Raw genomic sequence first — 21,159 nt, 5'->3', positions numbered from 1 at the left:
CTTTGTATGCGCAGGTGTTCCATTTCCGGTCGGTATAAAGTGCCGTCTTGCGTCATGAATTGACTTCCCTCCGCGTCCATTAACCATATGGAATTCTCATGAACTAATTCTGTCAGTGGGGAATTCTTATAGACCTTTGTCTCCTTCTTTCTTGGGAACCTTAACTCTCTCCATGCGTGTGCGTTGTGCTGATAAATTACGATAGGAGCACCTCTGCCTCCGTATTTATGCGTTCCTGGGTAAATAAAGCCGTCGGTGATATCTTTCACATGTATGCGCCTTTCTAACGCGGTTTCCAACTTCTTGATATTCTCTATGGTTCCTCCGGTTTTACGAGTAGTATGCTCCCATTTCCTGATGGCTTCTCTTCTTTTTAGGGTAAGCTTACCGCCCCGAGAGGAATCTTCGAAGAACTCTCTAACCAACTTCCCAACGCAGTTACCTGGATGTCGCATTGGTTTAAGCTTCTTAACGTCCGGCTTCTTAATTTCATACGCATTATAGATGACCACGGTAACCGGGTAAGCGACCTCGTAGAAGAGCATGTCTATTCCCTCAAGTGCTCCCGGTCGCGTGTGCTTATTCAAAACGAACAGGTTCTGCTTACCAGACGCCCGTATTGGATTACGACCCTTTTCTATTATCCACTCACCGTCTAAGTACTTTACGAACGTCAACTCCAAACGGTAGTCGCCGGCTGGCATCGTGTCGATTATCTTTTCAGCCATTTTGTGATTCATAGTTTTGTCTGTCTTTCCCTCCATAAATGTCGCGAAGACAAAGTCAGCGTCTGAGTTATCCATCACCTGATTCCCTAACTTGCGCACAGTTTTGTTTCGAATGTTTTCGATGGTGGCCATCTATATGTAAGGAATATTTTAACCTCCGTTTGCTTACCTACGTTTGCCGTAAATCTGCTGTACCCGTCTTCGTAATTCTGGGGGTTAAACCCGTGAATCTTTGGCATCGATCGCGAGTCCCCCTACCTGCTGCTCGCAGGTTAGTGTTCTAGCCGAAGCATCAGGGGAGAGACTAGCCGGCCCCCAGACCATATCTACAGCTAATCCCTTGCACTCTGCCACGCACTGGCACGTCGATTTCAAGTGGAAAAAAAGTAGTCTATCACTTTCTTTGTTGTCATTACTATTGTTATGCTAATTTCCTGAAATCATGGCTCAGTGGTAAAAACGTGGGCTTACAAGACACTGAGTCAAGCACGTTTGAGAGAAATTAGTACTTGGATGGGTGACCTGAATTTTATAGTTTACAACTCTGTTTTTCAAATTTCTTTTTTTTTTTTTATATATTTTAATTTTTTTTTTTAGATACTCTAATAGATATTGACCTTATTAATGTTTTTTCTACTAATAATACGCCGTAGTTATTAAAGATTTTGGTGGGAAATTCAAGTTCTTTCGCGCAAAAAGGCCCGTCATTTTGCAACTTTTACGATTGTGTATTTCTATTTCTATTCGTGTATTTCTATTTGAATTCTTGTATTGGGATTTGTGTATTGCACCTCTGGGCCACCGTACATAGTCGCCAAATAATAATGAAATAGACATAATGATTTCTGCCCCCCTTCCCCCCCCCCCTCCCTCCCTTGTCTACATCACATTCCACCAATACTTCGAATTTCGTCCTTATTCCAAAGATCGATCGAAGCCGTTATTCATTTCCTTTATAATTAACATCGCGGGAAGGACATACCCTAAAGAAGAAGTCAACCCCAAACTAGAAATCTGCGTATTTATTGTTTGCTAAGTTCTTAGGAAAAGTTCATTTAATATGCCCGAGGGGGAGGGCGGGACACCGAAAATCTTTGAAACATGAAAGGGAGGCTCTAAACATTTGACATGTATACATTTGAAATGAATCTGTAAATTTCCATGGGTTGTTTGGGGAGGGGGGGGGGGGGGGGGGGGGGGGGGAGATCTTTGAAAATTAAGTCCTAAAGGGGGAGTCTTGATTAAATAAATAGAGAATAATACATGGTCGCGCGGAGATATGGAAGTTATCTTCAAGTGTTCAATTTGATACCTCACGAGAGAGCGCAGCGAACATAGAGGATTTACATGGGCGCGCGGAGATACGAATTTTTCCTTCGAGTGTTCAATTGATATCTCACGAGTGAGCACACGAGAAGATAAAATTCGTGTCTCCAAGCGGCCATGTAATGTTCTGTTTATTATATAGATATCGATGAAACTTAACTATAAAACAAAAGCTCAAAAATTCTTTATTAAAATACGTTACTATGTCAACAGCAATATCTTCACGTGTGAAAGATATGGTATCTTCCACTGGTGAAAGATATCAAGTTTTCGACACTAGAGAAAACCTGGTATTCCATCGATATCTATATAATAAGAGTAAGATATCAAATTTGAACACGAGAAGATAACTTCCATATCTCCAAGCGGCCATGTATTTTTCTGTTTATTATATAAACCATAGCACTGTATTTTTTTCAAAACAATGGAATTTTATTCTAGAAAACATCCCAAATACAAAGTTCAATTCGACAAAACCGAGAATTTATAAATACTGTCTCTATTAAACAAACCCAAATGAAGTTCAACTCTAGACTGTTCATCCTCGTAGGGTTGTTGGTTCATATTCATCACCGTTTTTCTTTCTGACTGATAGCAAAAATCTGGTCAAATACGAGTCGAGTTCTTGAGGGGAAATCTCTTCAAACGGTCGAGTCTCCTTCTCAGCTGTGAGAAATAATAATGAGCGACAGGTCATTCTTTGTCTTTTTTTGGTGTTTGCATTTTCCTCCTCCTCAATAAAATCTATGACGTCTTGTAAATCAAATGTGACAAACCTTTCAGCCATGTTTTTGAACTTAACTTTCGATAATTTTAACAAAATCATCGATCCAGTGAACAATCTTTGCAACCACATAAGAGACAAAACTGCCGATGGTTGTGATTTTCCCGCGCCTGTGAGAGCAATGACGTCACAGAATACTGAAAACTGATTGGTTATAATTTTACATGTGAAAATTATCGTATTTTTACATGTGTTGAAATACGAAATTTCTCAGTTGTAGAAATCTTTGTAAACAACTATAGTTTATATAGTGAGAAATTTTTAGCAGCAAGGGCCGGTTGAGTTTTTGCTGTGATCCAATCAACATAACTTCTCTTTTTGTCTTTTTTGTTTTCTATATTTTGAAAGCCAACAGCTGATGTTTCTCAGATCTGTATTAAGACTTAGAAATATCGATAAGTTATAGAGCTTGGGAACGAGGTTATTCCGGACGCGAAAGACCCTTGGAAAAATAAATTCGGAAAAATTAATTTACGATATCGCTGGGAAACGAACCCACGACCTTCGGAATGTATTAAGACGTGATTGAATCAATGTTGGATCACTATCAGCGTATGTCAGACTAGTGTCATCTGCATACATTCTTGGCTTAGAATTTAGAAGACAGTTAGGTAGGTCATTTATGTACAACAGGAATAACAAAGGTCCCAGGATTGTTCCTGTGGTGCACGCATTTTAGGCTACATGGTTCAGATAATCAACCATTGACTAGACATTGTTGAGTGCGTTTGTCAGGGCTGTCAACCCCCGAGATATTCAAATCTGGAGAATTGATAGAGAAGGGCATGACGTCACAGCGCATCAAAAAGCGTGCAAAAAGACGTCTTTCGCTTTGTAACATTTGATGTAAGTGGTTTATTTCTGACCAATCAGATTATCGCTTATATTACAATGGCCTGCTTGCAAGGACAGTATATGAGGAACGTTTTGATTTTGTTAGCGATGTAAAATAACACCAACAACATGAAATAATTGGAATTTTATGGTTGTGAAAGTCTAGTCTCACAAGACAAGAAATGGTCAGCTTCGGGGACTATCCGGGAGATTTGATACTCTAATCTGGAGACCGGGAGACACGGTCCAAAATCTGGAGACTCCCGGTTTATCCGGGAGAGTTGACAGCCCTGGTTTGTCGGGATACGATTTAAACCAATTTAAGGAAACTCCTTGTATTCCATATGTACACAACTTAGATAGTAGAATTTCATGGTCGACCGTGTCAAAAGCCTTTTTTAGATTTAGGAATACTACTGCATTTACATTGCCACGATCGATGTTATATGCCCAGCTATCAGTTGCCTCTATTAATGCCGTGACAGTAGGGTGTAACGAACGAAATCCAGATTGGTGTTTGGAGATTATATGATTTTCAGATAAAAATGAATATAACTGATCATATACTATCCTTTATTATATAAACTATAGTTGTTTACAAAGATTTCTACAACTGAGAAATTTCGTATTTCAACACATGTAAAATTATAACCAATCAGTTTGCAGTACATTGTGTGACGTCATTGCTCTCACAGGCACGGGAAAATCAAAAAAACGGTCGGTAGCTTTGTCTCGTATGTGGTGCAAAGATTGCTCACTCGATCGATAATTTTGTAAAATCATCTAAAATTAAGTTCAAAAACATGGCTGAAAGGTTTGTCACATTTGATTTACAAGACGTCATAGATTTTATCGAGGAGGAGGAAAATGCAAACACCAAAAAAAGACAAAGAATGACCTGTCGCTCATTATTATTTCTCACAGCTGAGAAGGAGACTCGACCGTTTGAAGAGATTTCCACTCAAGAACTCGACTCGCATTTGTCCAGATTTTGCTATCAGTCAGAAAGAAAAATGGTGAGAAATATGAACCAACAACCTTACGAGGGTGAACAGTCTAGAGTTGAACTTCATTTGGGTTTGTTTATTAGAGACAGTATTTATAAATTCTCGGTTTTATGTCGAATTGAACTTTGTATTTGGGATGTTTTCTACAATAAAATTCCATTGTTTTGAAAAAAATACAGTGCTATGGTTTATATAATAAACAGAAAAATACATGGCCGCCTGGAGATATGGAAGTTATCTTCTCGTGTTCAAATTTGATATCAAATTGAATACTCGAAGATAACTTCCATATCTCCGTGCGAGCATGTATTATTCTCTGTTTCAAATACCTTGACTACAGTAGAAACAACAGATATTGGGCGATAATTACCTACCGGCATCGTCTCTTTCACCTTGTTTAAAAAGTTGAGTTAATCTAGCGCACTTCCAGTCGTTTGGTAAAACGCCATGCTTCAAAGAACCGTTGAAAATCTTACAAATTGAGAGAGAAATAAGCAGGTCGGCACATTCTCGAATGACTCTGGCAGATATCGTATCCAGACCTGTTGCTTTTGACGTGTTTAATTTATCCAGAAGAGAGAATACCCTACTTTCAGTAACAGGGCTAAACTGAAATTAATTTTCAGTGGCAATGAGATAGTGGAGATGACTCACACGGCTTTCACCTTCTTCATCCTTACATTGGGGAATCTCTTTAGCACGTTTTGGTCCAATAGTTGCAAAATACTCGTTAAATGCATTCGATAATTTGGAAGGTTTATTTGTTACAAGACCATCAAGTTTCAATTCCTTGACACCTGTATCCTTTGATTCACGAGACGTTATTTCGTTTATGGTTTGCCAAGGCTTTCGAGAATTTCCTTTATAAGTATTTAAGGCATTCTTATAGTTGTGCTCTTTAGCACGTTTAATAATATTATTTACTTTGTTTCGCATTCCTTTATAGGCTTTCCAGTCATTTGGGTCCTTGGATTTTATCGCCTTGTGTTTTAACATATCTCGGTGATACATGCTTTGTTTGAGATTAGAGGTAATCCATGGGGATTTCCTTGATCGTACTCGTTTGTACGCATCGGAGCATGTCTTTCGACGATTTTTAAAGATTGATTTTTCCAAGAAACCCACATGATTTCAGGATCTTCAGAATCACCCAGAATGTCATTCCAGTCTACCGCAGAAATATCATTACGAAAGTTATCACAATCAAAGTTTTTGTAATTTCGGTAGGTTATGTTTTTATGTCCTTTACTAGAGGAATCTGCTAATTTGCGATAGACATATATTAGACTATGGTCACTAATGCTTACGTGAGCAGCTCCTGAACAAAGCACCTTGTCAGAATAACAGAAGTATGCGAACCGGTTGAAACCAAAGAAAACAAGCTCAATTGGGATAGCAGTGGATCCTCCATTGAGTTAGAACTAGTCCCCTCAACTTTTACTTTGCCGCGCTTTTCCCCGAAAAAGTAACATGTCGGAATGAAGACCGGCGTTAAGCTTGTCTTTTGTTGCTGTATTTTTGTTACTTGACCTCGTTTAGTAGATACGCGACTATCATGCTTGCCTTTGATTATTTTGATTTACAGTAGTCGCAGTATGACATAAACAGAGCCATATGAAAACAGAAAATAACGAAAATCAAAACCAAGTGGAGTAAAAGCTCTTCAAAAAAGAATTAAGTAGTGACTGTTATCTACTGTTAGTATTAAGGCCAAACTCGAGAAAATACGCTTTAAAAAATAGGTAATCTTATCTGGATACGGTGGAGTTCGAACCCAACAACAGAAAAAATCGATTCCACGGTGCCATTACCCCGAGAAATCTGTAGAGCTGAGGCGTCGTATGGACATCGGACCTGACTGTAATCAAAACTTTCTGCCCTTGGGTGTACGAATTACGCAAGAAAATGTTCTATCCCGGAAGCATAGGGTAAGAGACTAACCGGCCCCAGGACCATGTACAGCTAATCCCTTGCACTCTAAATGTTGTTATGCTAAAAACTCTAGACTATGCGGTACATTGTTTTCACGGCCATTGTTATGCTGATTCGCCTAAAAAAGTTGCGCAGTGATAAAAACATGGGCTTCCATGACTCTGAATCAAGGCTGGTTGAGCGAAGTTAGTACCAGGATGGGCGACCTAAAGTTAATGCTTATATAACTTATAAATTATACAACACATTTTTTTTTTTTTGCATAATTCGATTAGAATTTCACGCAACGTGAAGGTTCCAAGTCCACACTTGTAGCCCAATGACATTTTAACTTTCTAACTTAGTTTTGTTGCTTAATATCAAAGTTTGAGGGTTGCCTCCCTTTGCTAGATCGCGTAAGACCGCTGGAAAAAGATATTGGGGCGCGCTTCGATAACTTGGAATCGAGGCTATCCCTGTATACGAACTCATCTCTCTGTGACAGATATAAGAGGTTTTTAGTATTAGTTGCTGTTAAGAAAGCTTTTTGATCGTTTCAACGACTTATGGAGGTAAATAATACTAACAAGAAAAGGCAAAGAAGCCGAGGAAAGCAATGTGCAGCAGCAGCTTGCAATAGCTTTGAATACTTGAACGATGGAAGCCGTTCAAACATTCGGTTTTTCCAGTTCCCAGCGAAGGTATCTTTGCGAACTCGCTGGTGCAACTTGATCAAGAGGCAGCATGGGAGAGATGGATTTTATGTTAAGCCATCTACAGTGGTCTGCGATAAACATTTTCAGCAAGAAGACATTTACAAACCTCCAGGAGGAACGCGACATAGGTTACGGCCAGGTACGTGAGCTAAGTGATTATCGATCAAGCTGGATTTACTTTGTTTGATTGTTTCATTCAAAATGCTTACTGCATGCATGGAGCCTATGTAATGGCTTATAACATGTTCTTTCAGTCAAATGATAAGTAAAAAGTCAGATACATTAAATTCTACTTTCCTTGTGCCCATTATAGACTAGCTCGAACCTAGTAGCTTACTCAAAACTCGTTTCACTGTTTAAAATTACCTATTTATCACTATCGTTTCACTGTTGTTGCAGGTGCAGAGCCATCGATTTTCGAGTGGTCACCTCAACCCAAGAAAAAGACAAGAAGAGTTTTGACAAGAAGAGTGTTAAAAAGTAAAGAAAATGTGTCACCAAAGCCTCAAGAACAAAGCGTTTACATTGACATTGAAGAGAAAAAGGACCTTGAAGAGAGCCCCAGTGAACCTGCAGTAAATGTATGCGAGACTGACGAAACTGATATGCCTCAGGTAGTTACATACAAACTATTATGAATGTTTTTTTTCTTTTGCCCAAAAAATATACCCTTGGTATTATGGGTTTACCTTGCGAGTATAAAACTAATAAGTCTCATTTTATGTTGCACTGATAGCAGCACAGAATGCCATCCAAGTGCTCAAATATAAATGTTTGTAAAACTTATAAATGTGTTGTGCTGTTTTAAATAACTACCCATAATGTTATTGTTGTTCATTGCTATATTTATTATTATATATTTATGAGAGTAAACTTGACAAAAAACTTTCTTGTTGTATTGCAGGTACAAGAAAAATCCACACAGACTGACTGGTCATTTGATTTTCCATCATCTTCAAAGAATAATGACCATGATTATGCCTTCACCTTTACTCAAACACCTAAGTACCCTTGCGAATACCAACAGACTATGCAGGAAAGGCTAGAAGTCAAGTCAGAGATGTTGAACAGTCTTAGGGTTAAAGTGGGAAATTTACAGAAAGAACTTGATGACTACAAAGAAAGGGAATTCAGCCTTCAGAAATTTAAAGATGATGACTCTGCCATTCAGTTTTACACTGGATTCCCCAACTATGATACACTTGTGCACTTTTTTAATTACATTGAACCAAAACTTGAAAAAATGCAGTATTGGGGCAGTGGTGATGTAAAAGATTCCCAGACATATCAAGAACAAGGCAAAAAGAAACCAGGTCCCAAAAGGAACATAACATTTATAAATGAGTTTTTTATGGTATTAGTTAGACTTAAAGTTGGTCTTTTTGTCAGGGATTTAGCTGATAGGTTTAACATCTCTATGGGTCATTTTTCCAAGATTTTTTGTACCTGGATAAATTTTTTATATTTTGAATTAGACCAGTTATTTCCATTTCCTTCTCAAAGTGCAGTGAGAAGAAATATGCCAGAGCAGTTTGCTCTGTATCCAACAACAAGGGTAATAATTGATTGTACAGAGATATTTGTGGAGGTTCCCTCTTCTATGACAGCGCAATCATTAACATGGTCGAATTACAAACACCACAACACTTTTAAAGCTTTAATTGGTATTTCTCCAAATGGTCAAGTAACCTTTGTTTCTAAACTGTGGGGTGGAAGGGTTTCAGATAAGTTTATAACTCAGCAATCAGGCTTAATCCAATTTCTTAATACTGGGGATAATGTCATGGCTGACAGGGGGTTTGATATTGGAGACATCTTACCTCAGGGAGTACATTTAAACATTCCTCCTTACAAAGGTAGTAGAAATCAGCTTACTGCTGAAGAAGTTCAAGAGACAGTGCATATTGCATCTGTACGCATTCATGTGGAGCGAGCAATAGGGAGAATAAAGGGATATCATATTCTTGATGGGACCCTGCCTTTAAGTCTATCTCATGTAGCTAATCAGATATTTACTGTTTGCTCCTATCTAACTAATTTTTTGCCACCTTTACTCCCACCAAAATGTATCTGATTAATAATGAGATTATTATTAAGATAATTACAAAAGTATTTTTCTACTATAAAAGTCTTCGAATGACTATTTAGCTATCAAGTAACCAAGAACTTTTTGTACATTTCATACAAATCATGTATGTAAGATTTAGTAATAAAAATACAGTGACTTGTTTTGTCCAAAAACGTTTTTCTTAAAAACAAACCATATGTTGATAAAAATTTGTGCAAAATTGTTAATAGCCTGCAGTCAGTATACCCACAAAATACATGTACATGTAACTACTGACTGCACTTTAACTATATTTTACAAGGCTAAACACTTCTTTTGGCCTTTTGTGTCTTCTTGAAACTTTTCCAACCACCATGCTTATAAAGTGGGATGCCATGCTGAACTCTTCTTGTAAACACTTCGGGGAGAAATGCCCTTCGATAGAAGTATTCGATCCTTGGTAGAACAAAACTAAACCACCACTGTCTATCAAAGTATACTCTTTCAATGTTCAAGTTTGCTGGACCAAACCAAACTACAAAATCAATCCATTGTAGCTCACAGACAAACATTTGTCCCTGGACTTGATAGTAGTATTGATGACCATGTTTTAGTTTAGGAACTTGACCGTCTCGTATTGATAAACAGAAGTTTTTGTCCTGGCATGCTTCTTCAACAGACATTCCTTTCTTCGAAAAAGGACATTTCACTTCTAATCCACCCTGCTTCTGCCCATTAGCATTCTGGTCGAAAACCATTCTGTCAAGGCTTGCCCCATATCCTGGCCTGACTTTTGAAATAATTGTTCCTACTTCCCAGACTTTCAAATTTGCATTCCCCTCTCTAGCTTTCACTGCAATGTAGTCTTCAACTGCAACAGATTCATGCAACTGTCCATATTCAAGTGCTGGAACAGGCTTTCTGACATCAGGGATATACATCATCCTCTTTAGCAGCTTATCAGGTTCTGACGTCCTGACTGCTGCAGATTTGAAATTTGAAGCAGTCAGTTTAATCCTCTTTAATTCCCGCCAAGATGCATTTGCACTCTGTCCTCTTGTCATCCTCTCAATTGTTTCTATTTCATTGTCATCAGCTTTCTCAGTATAAATGTCAATCATTGACTTAAAATTCATAGTTGAAATGTCATAAAAATCATTGAATGGCAACTCAATATCTTGTTCTATTTCAATATCTGGTGCACTTTCAGGAACTGACTCACAAACATTGTCAATAATCAAATTCTCATCATCAACTTGCAGAGGCTTGATATCATGAAACAAGAAAAATGAAGAGCTTTGCATAGATTGAGCAAGATTGGAACACAGTGTTTCAAGTCTTCCTGTGTTTATTTGTCTGTCATCTGGAGCCCTTGGATCATACAGGCTGTTTTTTGCTTTTTTTCTTGCTTCTTTTCCAAAGCTATACTTTGTAATTACGATGTCATCCACTGGCTTAGGCTGTATCCGAACATTTCGAGGTACATTCCAACTACATAGCCTTGATGTGCATGACACTGGCTCACAGCTTTCCTTCAAACCTCTATGGGAGAAGTCTTCCATGGCAAATAAGACCCCACCAACATGATTACAATGGCCACGACCATGTACACCCCTCCCTGCTGGGCACATACAAGCAGCTTTTAAAACATCTCCAAGATGAGTGAAAGAGATAATGGCCTTGTATTTCTCTTGCTTCATGGAAGCCAACACTTCTGCTTCGACATACGTAACTCTCGTAGAACAACCGACTCGAATGTCTTTGATATGTCCCTCTTTAAAAAACTGATACGCTTTGAGTTTTTTGTAAGCTGATGTCTGAATAGATGTGTGGTTATACTTGGATGTCTTGGTTACAAGGTAATCGTAAAGCTGCACAAGGTTAAACGTGGGTAGGTTTCGTAAGTCCTTGCTCCACTGGCAGTGTGAACATTCACGCGATAGCTTTTCGTAGGTTGTTTCTTCGTTGCTTTTAGTGTTTGATACGATATTTACTAATGCTTGCTCTCTGGCTTGCGGTTTTACATAATGATCCTTGGTCTCAGCATCTCCTTGTAATCTTAAATCTTTCCTTTGGAAAGTTGTGTGACATCGAATCACAAGGTCAGACTTGTTTCCACTCGACGTCTGATTTTCACGACGTAAAATCTCGCGTAATTCCTTGACAGTAAACTTTTTTAGCTCATCAAGCGATGGAATGGTTTCCATTGAATTAGTTCACTTAAAAATTTCAAATAAAATCACCGTATTACTGACTTTTGCTACTACTTGGAATAAAAAACACACTCGTTGATAAGGGATTGTTGTTGTTGTCACGCCAGCAATACAGGGATAGCCTCGTTTTCGCGTTAGAAGCGAACACGCGGCTTAGAGTCCAGCGGTCGCTAACCGAGAACTCGAAACTGGAGTATTCAGCAGTTTGTGTGCGCGTACGCAACGGTGGGTTCGTCAGGGCTGTTCAAGCCCCAAACTGTTTAATGTTACATTCCGTCTTTCAAAATAGACGCTTTATTAAATTACTGTCCGCTGTCCTGTTTTATAAAGTATATAGATCTTGAAAACACAAAAATGCATTTTTTATTACATAAGGAAAGAAAAGTTGGAGTTTAAAATATCAATAGCAGATAATTAACACATAAGCAGTTGGGTCAGTTTCTATACATTTCGTTGTATTGACCCAAATGCCTCAACTTGAAACAATTGTTTGACTCAGATATCTGCTATTGATTTTAACTCCGACATTTCTTTCCTTATGTAATAAAAAATGCTTTTTTTCAAAATCTATATACTGTATAAAATGTATAACCTTGATTAAACTTACAACCGTGATATACTGGGTACTAGTACTCAGTAATTCGAACGCGCGGTCAGGATGATGTCATAATAGACTAATGAACATCGAACGAGTAATTAGTGATTTAGCTGTCAAAGAGACAAGATTTCCTTTCTGAGCGTTGTCATTCACGTATGTTTTATAAATATTGTAAATATTAAAAAAAGCAAAGTAAGCAAAACAAACAAACAATGCAAGAAGCATATAAAGGATAATAAAATACAAACTAATGTTTTCCATTTCTGGTAGTGATGCTTCTAGTAGTCACTCGTTACGTCATTAAAAAGCGTCACGTCCTGCAACACAGTTGCGCAAATAGAAGCTCGTTGCTTAATGCAGAGGCACAACTTCGATGCAACATCTAAATTTTGCTGCCCAAGCCTAAAAAATATGAAAGACTGTAGTTTATAACGTCAAATGATAAATATTGGGAAAAATAGAAATAAACTTGCCCTCTTTGCACACTAATGAATACCTTCTTAGCAGAACTCTTTAGTGTGCGCAGTGTTGTCCCACTTCAGACCACGTGTTGTTCTCTTGAGAATGAGATTCTTTGATTGAGTTACATCCATATTTATCATATTTCAAGAAATAATACTCTAGGGAATGATACATTATCTCAAATGTGAAAACACTACGCCCAACTCGAGCTAAAGAGGTTATTCAGCTCACACTAGTTTTTAGCTAGTTATCTCTTCAGGTTATCCTAAACCGAAGTTTGTAAGTCATACAGAAGTGCAGGTAATTCTGTAGACAGTTCGAGAGTTGTAGGATGATGGGATACTATCTTCGTCGTTGAAGATACTACCAAATGCATTCACGTGCTCAGATACTTTTTAGCGGCTTTATTACGAAACCTTGAAGGAACTTTTGATTTTTCGAAAGAAAGATGAGACGACTCTGGGTACGAGAATGTCGCGAAATTTAATTAAGGGAAAGTTTATTTAATATTCCGGGGGGGGGAGGTCGGAGGGTAGAGATATAGATTTATTCCCAAAACTGATTTCTTACTTAATTAAGCCTCCCCCTATAGGACTTAATTTTCAAAGCCCCCCCCCCCCCCTCCAAACAACACATGGAAATTTGCACATTCAAATTAAGAGCCCTCCCTGTATGCATGTCAAATGTTTAGAGCCTCCCTTTCTTGTCCCAAAGATTTTCGGTGTCCCGCCCTCCCCCTCGGGCATATTAAATGAACTTTTCCTAAGAACTTAGCAAACAATAAACACGCAGATTTCTAATTTGGGGTTGACTTCTTCTTTAGGGTATGTCCTTCCCGCGATGTTTATTATAAAGGAAATGAATAACGGCTTCGATCGATCTCTGGAATAAGGACGAAATTCGAAGTATTGGTGGAATGTGATGTAGACAAGGGAGGGACGGGAGGGGGGGGGGGGGGGGCAGAAATCGCCATGTCTATTTCATTATTATTTGGCGACTATGTACGGTGGCCCAGAGGTGCGATACACAAATCCAAATACAAGAATGCAAATAGAAATACACGAATAGAAATAGAAATACACAATTGTAAAAGTTACAAAATGACGGGCCTTTTTGCGCGAAAGAAGTTGAATTTTAAACATTAATAAGGTCAATATCTATTAGAGTATCTATAAAAAAAAATAAATAAAAAAAAAAAAGAAATTTGAAAAACAGAGTTGTTAACTATAAAATTCAGGTCACCCATCCAAGTACTAATCTCCCTCAAACGTGCTTGACTCAGTGTCTTGGAAGCCCACGTTTTTACCACTGAGCCATGATTTCAGAAAATTAGAACAACAATAGCCATGACAACAAAGAAAGTGATAGACTACTTTTTTTCCACTTGAAATCGACGTGCCAGTGCGTGGCAGAGTGCAAGGGATTAGCTGTAGATATGGTCTGGGGGCCGGCTAGTCTCTCCCCTGATGCTTCGGCTAGAACACTAACCTGCGTAATCCGTACACCCAAGGGCAGAGGGACTTAATCGCCGTCATGTCCGAAGTCCATACGATGACCCAGCGGATGTCTAGGGATATGGCATGAAGGCACTGCTTTTTTCTTCTTTATTTTGGAATTAATTATGTAATTAAAGTTGGTGGATGTGGGTTCGATTCCCAGCGTATTAAGTGAATTTTTTTCTTCTTCTTTTGCGCTTCCTCTAGTCTTAGATCTTAATATAAATATTATACAAAACTACTTGAAAATGCAAATGCAAATGCCAATGAAAAAATAAAAAAAAAGTCTTTCACATTGAAAAAAAAACTTTTTTTATAATTCAAAAGTGATATTTTTGGGTCATTGCAAAAAAGAAATATCAATAAAATAGATAAAAAACTTAAAGGAGAGAATACTGCTGTAATTGAATAGGGCCAAACTAGAAATATTAAGATTTGTTGAATTGTAAACCTTGATTTCTAGCTAGATGGCGATCGAGGACTTCTAATAAACGAAGATCTTTCTAAGAATTTTCAAACTTCAACTTAGATTATTTTGGTTGGTTTGATTCAATATTCGAAGATCATATCTGATACTCATTAATTATTCATGAGCTCATTGACCAACCAGGGTTTTTTATTTGTACCACGTGCAGTAGTTTGAAACCCCGGACCCATTAAATACGACCGCAACCATTTGAAAGTTCTAGTACTTTGAAATATTTCAAAGTACAGGACTTTGAAATAAAAACAAACATAACAAAAAGAATATAAGACGTAATATTCCAATTACGAGTTGCTGTATTCTATTGGGGTTTCGAAATCCTCGTGGAATTTAAAATGCCTCGGCTACACCTCGGCATACACTTCGGCATACGCCTCGGCATTTAAAATTCCACTCCGATTTTGAAACCCCAATAGAATACAGCAACTCGTAATTGGAATATTGCATCTAAGGGAAATGGCTTCGACTTTTGAATTATTAGCTGACCCGATTCTGATCACTTGATGCTATATTGTAAAGATATTTTGGCTCTGAAAGCTACTACGAATAAATACCAGGTACATGTGAGTATATTTGAATTTTGGTTTTGTTATTAAGACTAATAAAATGATGAATATAAATTTCTAAAACGCATGCGTTTTGATCATCGCTTGAGATCGATCTCGTATTCACTGTGAAAGTTTTCTTTTATAAAAAAGATGTCCCTAACATATCAAAAACAGTTTTCCGTGTTTGATACTCTGATCAAAACACGCGGGATGTTGGAGAGAACACGAGAGGAGCGTAGGAAACCACGACGTGTAGTGGATGGTTTCCAGTTCTCGAGTGTTCTCACAACATCCCAAGTGTTTTGATCAGAGTATCAAACACGGAAAACTGTTTTTTGATATGTTTTATAAAATAACAAACACGCCAAAAAACGGGGAAAAAAATGTCGTATTATTTTGATGTAAAGGATGACGCGATCGTGTTTTGATACCATCATCAAACATGATTTTCGACCAATCGTATTTTATCCTCACTGCATACTCGTTTCCGAGGCACGGGAATTAAGATATGGAAGGTGACCGCGACTGCTGGCAATGAGCATGTGAAAAGCATGCGATGCGTCGTCAACCGCCACTAGGGGAGATAGGTGGGGTGAATCTTCTACTCTCTCCTTAGGCAGCTTCCGACGGAATGATTCAAGGATCTGGGTGTGGCGCTTATATATGCAGGGGTCGCAAAGCATTACACCTGCACTGCGCAAACTCCAATGTCCATAAATGGGGGGGTTGCTAAATTCCTACATACGTGGCACGCCAATTATGTATGCAGTGAGAATAGTAGCGCAAGCACCTCAATTATTTATTATTTATTTATAATTAATTATTCACTCGAGCATCTTTTCCAGAACAACCATTTTCACCTTCGATTCGCGCTAAATTAAGGTATTTTCTATTTTTATTTCAAAACAAAAGTGAAATTATTCCAAAATGAACATTAGTACTTTCCAGGTGATATTGTTTTGACAACCCATCGAAAACCAGCCAATCATTGCGCAGGATCAAATCTGATCAGGCGGTCCATCGGAAAAGAAAATGGCCGACAGAAGTCAGAAAAAATTAGTTTGAATCTTTGCTTCCCTAGCTGTTATGAACTATGATAAATTTAGAATTCTAACTATTCTTATAACGAATACCCATGGTCCAAATTGTGTGGTTTCAATCCCTTTAGGAAATTATCGTGAAATGATAGCTTTCTTTGTTCGCCGATAAACGACTGAAACTGGGACCCTCTCATCAACTACAACAATCCTTTGCAAGTGTTCCCCAAGATGGATCACCTGGTTTATTCAAGTGGTATTCCACATCTTTGACTGAATCAATTCATATGAACAAAATCGATTTTTCCAACGTGGTCGCCGATCGATTGTTTCATTTTGTTTTATTTTGTTTGATGTTTACAGACATGACCTCTTACAACTCTCTAGCTCTCTACAGACATGGCTGATGCTCTGCATGACCAACAAGCAAAGATTAGTAGTTTTGCTAAGCAGGTATTTGTGTGAAAACATGACAAGTTTAATTCGTCGTTTTATCTCCATCTGTCAGTCATTAAACACTTATAAACAACCGATGCTAAAAGTCTTGGGCAGAAAAAAGGTGATGCATGGAAAAGAAAAGATGTTGCATGGAATTGGTCGTCTCCATTTAGGCCTATGAAGGCTTTCCACCATGACGTGATGGCATCCATGTTTACAGAAAGGACTACAATAGATTGTTTAAAATGTAAACCAGATTAGACCCAGTCATAGCTGCCATCACGTCCTGGGGCCAAGATTTTTTTGCGCAACTGATTTGCATGAGTTGTACAATGTAACGGTTTCAGGAACGCAACCATCGGGTAGTAACGTGACTACTAAAATGCAAACCTTTTAAAAGTTCGTTTATTTATCATTCCTTATTCATTTCTTGAATTATTTATTTGTTTTGTTTACTTTACTTTTTTTGATTACTTGCTCTACCACGTTATATATTCCCTTGAGTATTATAGTTCTGAATAAATGCATTCCAGCTCGCTTATTCGTATTTTGTAGCAGACATCGTAAGTACTTGTGAGTTATCCTCGACTGACTCATTTGAGTTGAGTTGATTTACATGATCTTAGTTCTGTGTTTGGAGCAACAAAGAAGCCTACAAGATAAAGAGAAAACCAAAATCAACACTACTATCAACTGGAAATCATATTTATGTGCTTCGTAGTCACTGCAGATGAGAGAGAAAGAGTCGGCATCTAAGCTATCCTAAAAACAAAGAAAGCACATTACCTTTTCTTGACGAGCCAATAGGTCGGATGGAAAGGTGATTTGCATTACCGGCTGATCTTGGTTGTGAGTCTCCCTTTGTATCATCGTTGTCAACTTTAAAATCTTAAATTAAAATCTCCATTAGTGATGCCAAGGATTCTAACCCAGCGGCCGGCTCAACCAGTTGGATGAACGGGTGATTCAAAAGATCTTTGGCACTCGGCCGCTGACGTGGATTGCGGGCTAACATCTCTGACATGAAGTCACATACTAAAGGGCTATTAAATCGATAGATTTTCTTGGACACTGCACCGTATTTTAATATGTACTTGAAGATTATTTCCTCTTTTGTCAGCCTTCCATAACATGGCATTCCATCAATGAGCTCGATCAATACCACACCAAGGCTCCAGATATCAACCTACAGACAATCAGCAGACAATGTCCATGGTTAACGAAGCGAGATCTAGAATAGTGGATTTGATTGACACATATTATTGAAACATCGCACTTACCTTTTCACTGTATCGTCGTCCTTTTATTATTTCCGGTGCCATCCAGTTTACTGTTCCCACTTGATATCCGAATTCGTGTGCGACATCTTTGATGCAAATGGCAGTTCCAAAATCAGCTATTTTGATTTCTCCATTTCTCCTCACTAAAATATTGCATGATTTAATGTCTCTGTGAATGAGTTTCTGATGGTGCAAGAAACTTATTCCTTCAAGCAACTGTCTGAAAATAGCCGCCAAGTGACCCGCCCTCAATTTCTTATTTCCATTCAGTTGAGACAGAGTTCCATCCATGAGTTCAGTCACTAATGCAGCACTTGTGTTATTGTAAAAAGAATTCACTGCTCTAAGTACATTCTTGTGATTCAATTCTTTCATTATGCAAGCTTCATCCCAGACATCTTGGGCATATGATGGACAGGTCGGGAACTTCACAGCTACTTCTTTAGAAGTTTGTAAGTCAACGGCGCTGTAGACCGCTCCAAAAGTTCCTTCTCCCAGTTTCGATGTAACTTTGTAATAACGAGAAATGACTCGATAGAGATTGACAGTAGAGGTATCCATTTGTAGCTCTATACCTAATAAGGGGAAAACACAGTCTGTCTTACAACGGCTGATTTATTTCTTTTTATTCTTTAGTTCTGATGAAGTCAGTAAAATAGAGGGCTACCAGGCATGCAGAGTTAGAGAAAATATCTTTTTAATCAGCCAGTCGTTACAAAGTTTCTTACTTCATCTAAGGGTTGCTCAGAAACCATGAATAATTATCGAAAAACAAAAGGTTATCTAAAACAATGTAAACGTTAGTTTAAATTGGGAGAAGAAATATTTGTAAGTGATTTATAATATAGGTTCTCTTATATAAGCCAGACCTGAACCTGTCTCCTTCCTCCCCCTTCCCACCATTTTTCTAAGGTAATCGTACTTATACTTACAAGACGCTCCGACAGACTCGATCAATTTACTTGTACTCTTGATGGATATCGATCTCCGTGGTTTAGGAAATGTCTTCGATAAATCAAAACGACATTTGATGGGCTTGTATGATTTTTTCGATAGCTCCTCATCAACAGCTGAGCACTGAAAAAGGCTTACATCGTACACCTCCTACAATAAGGAATTATGAAAGTAAGAGGAAAAAACTAAAAGTGGTTGTTATTTTCATGTGCACAGCGTTAACTATATTGTGGTTGAGAATTTTCTTAACAGAGGCTTTGCACCATCACGTGATGGCAGCCATGACAGGACGCACTAGGTACAATTGAAACTGGTCTAATCTGATTTACATGAGAAAGAATTCAGTTTCCAAGGACAAAAGACCATTGTTGTGCCTCCTTTCATCGCTGCCATAATGTGATGGTGCAAAGCCTCTATACGGCAAAGGCAGCTAATAAAACATGTCATCTATTACCTGGGGACTACATGGATCACCACTAGAACTTATAAGTGCACATCTGAAACAAAGATTACATGATATTATCAATTAAGGTAGTTCTAACTCATGTGACAAACGACGTCAAACACATAGCAATCGAGTGTTAGTGGATGGCCTACATCCTTGGTTGGTGGTTGTTGTCATGCGAGGAATGACAGGATTATTTTATGGACGTCAAGTCATATTCAGACTTAGGGTGGCACGCATTTATTCTGTTTCTGCAACATACACATCTCTTAACAAAGTAACGCTTAACTAAATACTCATTGAATGGAGCGTAGCAACATAACTTGTTTAATACTATCTTACATATAGAAGTTTTGGTGGCCCCACAAGAAATGTAGCCGCGGCCCCTCCCAACCAATAGATTATAAATAATCACTATTGTATTGTTAATAGATAGATGGGAAACATACGCTTATCAAGTTTAATCTATGGCGAACGCGTAAAGTAAGTCAATTGTACCACTTCAGTATTAATGAACAAAAATCGAAAACATTTACACATTGCAGATAGATAAGAGAATACTTGTGTTTGGTGAGAGGGTTCGCAAGAGGAAAACTGAAACTTAGACGCAAGTAAATAATGAAAAAGTGGTTATGTCTGCCGCTGTCTATTCATTCATTCATTCCTCCTTCCTTCTAATCTCTTTTTAATTTCCTTTCTTTTCATTAATTCCCTATCGATTTAGCAGGAGAGCTACAATGTTTACTTACCTTCTCCTCACGACTATGCATACAGCAGCAAGCACCGACAAAACAAACAAGGCAAGGTTTACGTGTTGAGTGTTGGTTTGTTTGACGACTACTGACAATGCTGTAGTTTTTGATGGTTTGTCCTCTGTTGCTGCTGGAATCGATTCTGTTGAATACGTGTATACAGTTTTATAAAATTACTGTTATAAATCTCGCATTCTGATTGGTTGGGAGCGCGTGCTTTATGAGAGCACAGAGCACGCACGCCCCCTTTGCATTTTATAAAAGAATTTAAAAACTTGCTTGCTGTGCTGTGTGCAGTTATAAAGCACTTGGGGATTGACAGAATACTCGAGAAGTGTCGAGAAGCACTCCGCTACGCGTCGTGCTTCTCCTAACACTTCTCTCGTGTTCTGCCACTCCCCGCGTGCTTTATAACTGCACACAGCACGCGCACGCGTTTTCTATTTCTTCACTATTGCAAGATGACAGAAGTATGGATCAGAATTTGAAAGTCAGATACAGTTGGGTTAAAGGTAACCTGTACTTCAACTTCTTATTGTGCTTACCTGTCAGAGACCAATATGTTTGCCATTCTTCTTCAACACGAAACTTTTGTACAGGAAAGACTTTATTTGATGTTTGAAGACTGAGTTCAGGTACGATATTTTGTGATAACAGTAAACCACGACTGCGGTTTGCTGTAAAACGTAGAAGAGAAAAAAGTGTATAGAAAGTAGACCAACTAATCAGGTATTTGCATGCTACGCCCTATCCACAGGGAGCCCAATTTAGATACGGCCATGGTCCCATATCTTCCATAAGTGGGACTCTTGTTGAAGAAAGCTCTTTCAAAATCGACAAATGCACAGTTTAGAACCTTATCTCAACAGACAATTACAACGCAATTTACACACAATTTCTACTGTCTTCAACGTGGCAGGGTGGGTCAACACACGATGTAACGTTGCATGCAATGAAGTGCGCACTGTGTGTCTATATCTACAACGTGTTTCTACTTTTCTTCTGAACCGTCGCAGGGTGGGTGAACACACGGAAGGTCCAGGGCAAGCAACATTGTTTCGCGTGCTGACGCTTTTCAGATAGTCTATTAAAATAATTC

The 21,159-nt window shown here is 38.3% G+C and overlaps 2 protein-coding genes across 3 annotated transcripts; one reads left to right on the top strand and one right to left on the bottom strand.

The window, feature by feature from the left end:
• The first annotated feature begins 6,994 nt into the window (after positions 1-6,994).
• LOC148904785 (uncharacterized) lies at positions 6,995-9,534 on the top strand. 2 transcript variants are annotated; one of them, XM_089024808.1, is made up of 3 exons: positions 6,995-7,445; positions 7,706-7,920; positions 8,211-9,534. In XM_089024808.1, exons 1-3 carry the CDS (start codon positions 7,157-7,159, stop codon positions 9,378-9,380), a joined length of 1,674 nt encoding a protein of 557 aa, XP_088880934.1. In that variant the 5' UTR covers positions 6,995-7,156; the 3' UTR covers positions 9,381-9,534. The 2 variants fall into 2 exon arrangements, with proteins under 2 accessions (XP_088880934.1, XP_088880935.1); XM_089024809.1 differs by lacking the exon at positions 6,995-7,445 and having other exon boundaries at positions 7,454-7,920.
• LOC148904784 (uncharacterized) lies at positions 8,949-11,761 on the bottom strand. Its single transcript, XM_089024807.1, has one exon. The coding sequence runs from the start codon at positions 11,558-11,560 to the stop codon at positions 9,677-9,679; it is 1,884 nt and encodes a 627-aa protein (XP_088880933.1). The 5' UTR covers positions 11,561-11,761; the 3' UTR covers positions 8,949-9,676.
• Between the last annotated feature and the right edge of the window lie 9,398 nt (positions 11,762-21,159).

This window comes from Actinia tenebrosa, unplaced genomic scaffold (genome assembly GCF_029948245.1).
Source record: "Actinia tenebrosa isolate PJP-AT-01 unplaced genomic scaffold, QUT_ActTen_1.0 PGA_scaffold9__36_contigs__length_13948895, whole genome shotgun sequence".
NCBI lineage: Eukaryota > Metazoa > Cnidaria > Anthozoa > Actiniaria > Actiniidae > Actinia > Actinia tenebrosa.
This window is presented reverse-complemented; position numbering and strand designations above follow the sequence as displayed.

Coding starts and splice junctions, on each gene's coding strand:
- LOC148904785 (XM_089024808.1), top strand. CDS start 7,157: ATGGAGGTAAATAATACTAACAAGAAAAGGCAAAGAAGCCGAGGAAAG. Junction 7,446..7,705: donor GCGACATAGGTTACGGCCAG/GTACGTGAGCTA, acceptor CTGTTGTTGCAG/GTGCAGAGCCATCGATTTTC. Junction 7,921..8,210: donor ACGAAACTGATATGCCTCAG/GTAGTTACATAC, acceptor GTTGTATTGCAG/GTACAAGAAAAATCCACACA.
- LOC148904784 (XM_089024807.1), bottom strand. CDS start 11,560: ATGGAAACCATTCCATCGCTTGATGAGCTAAAAAAGTTTACTGTCAAG.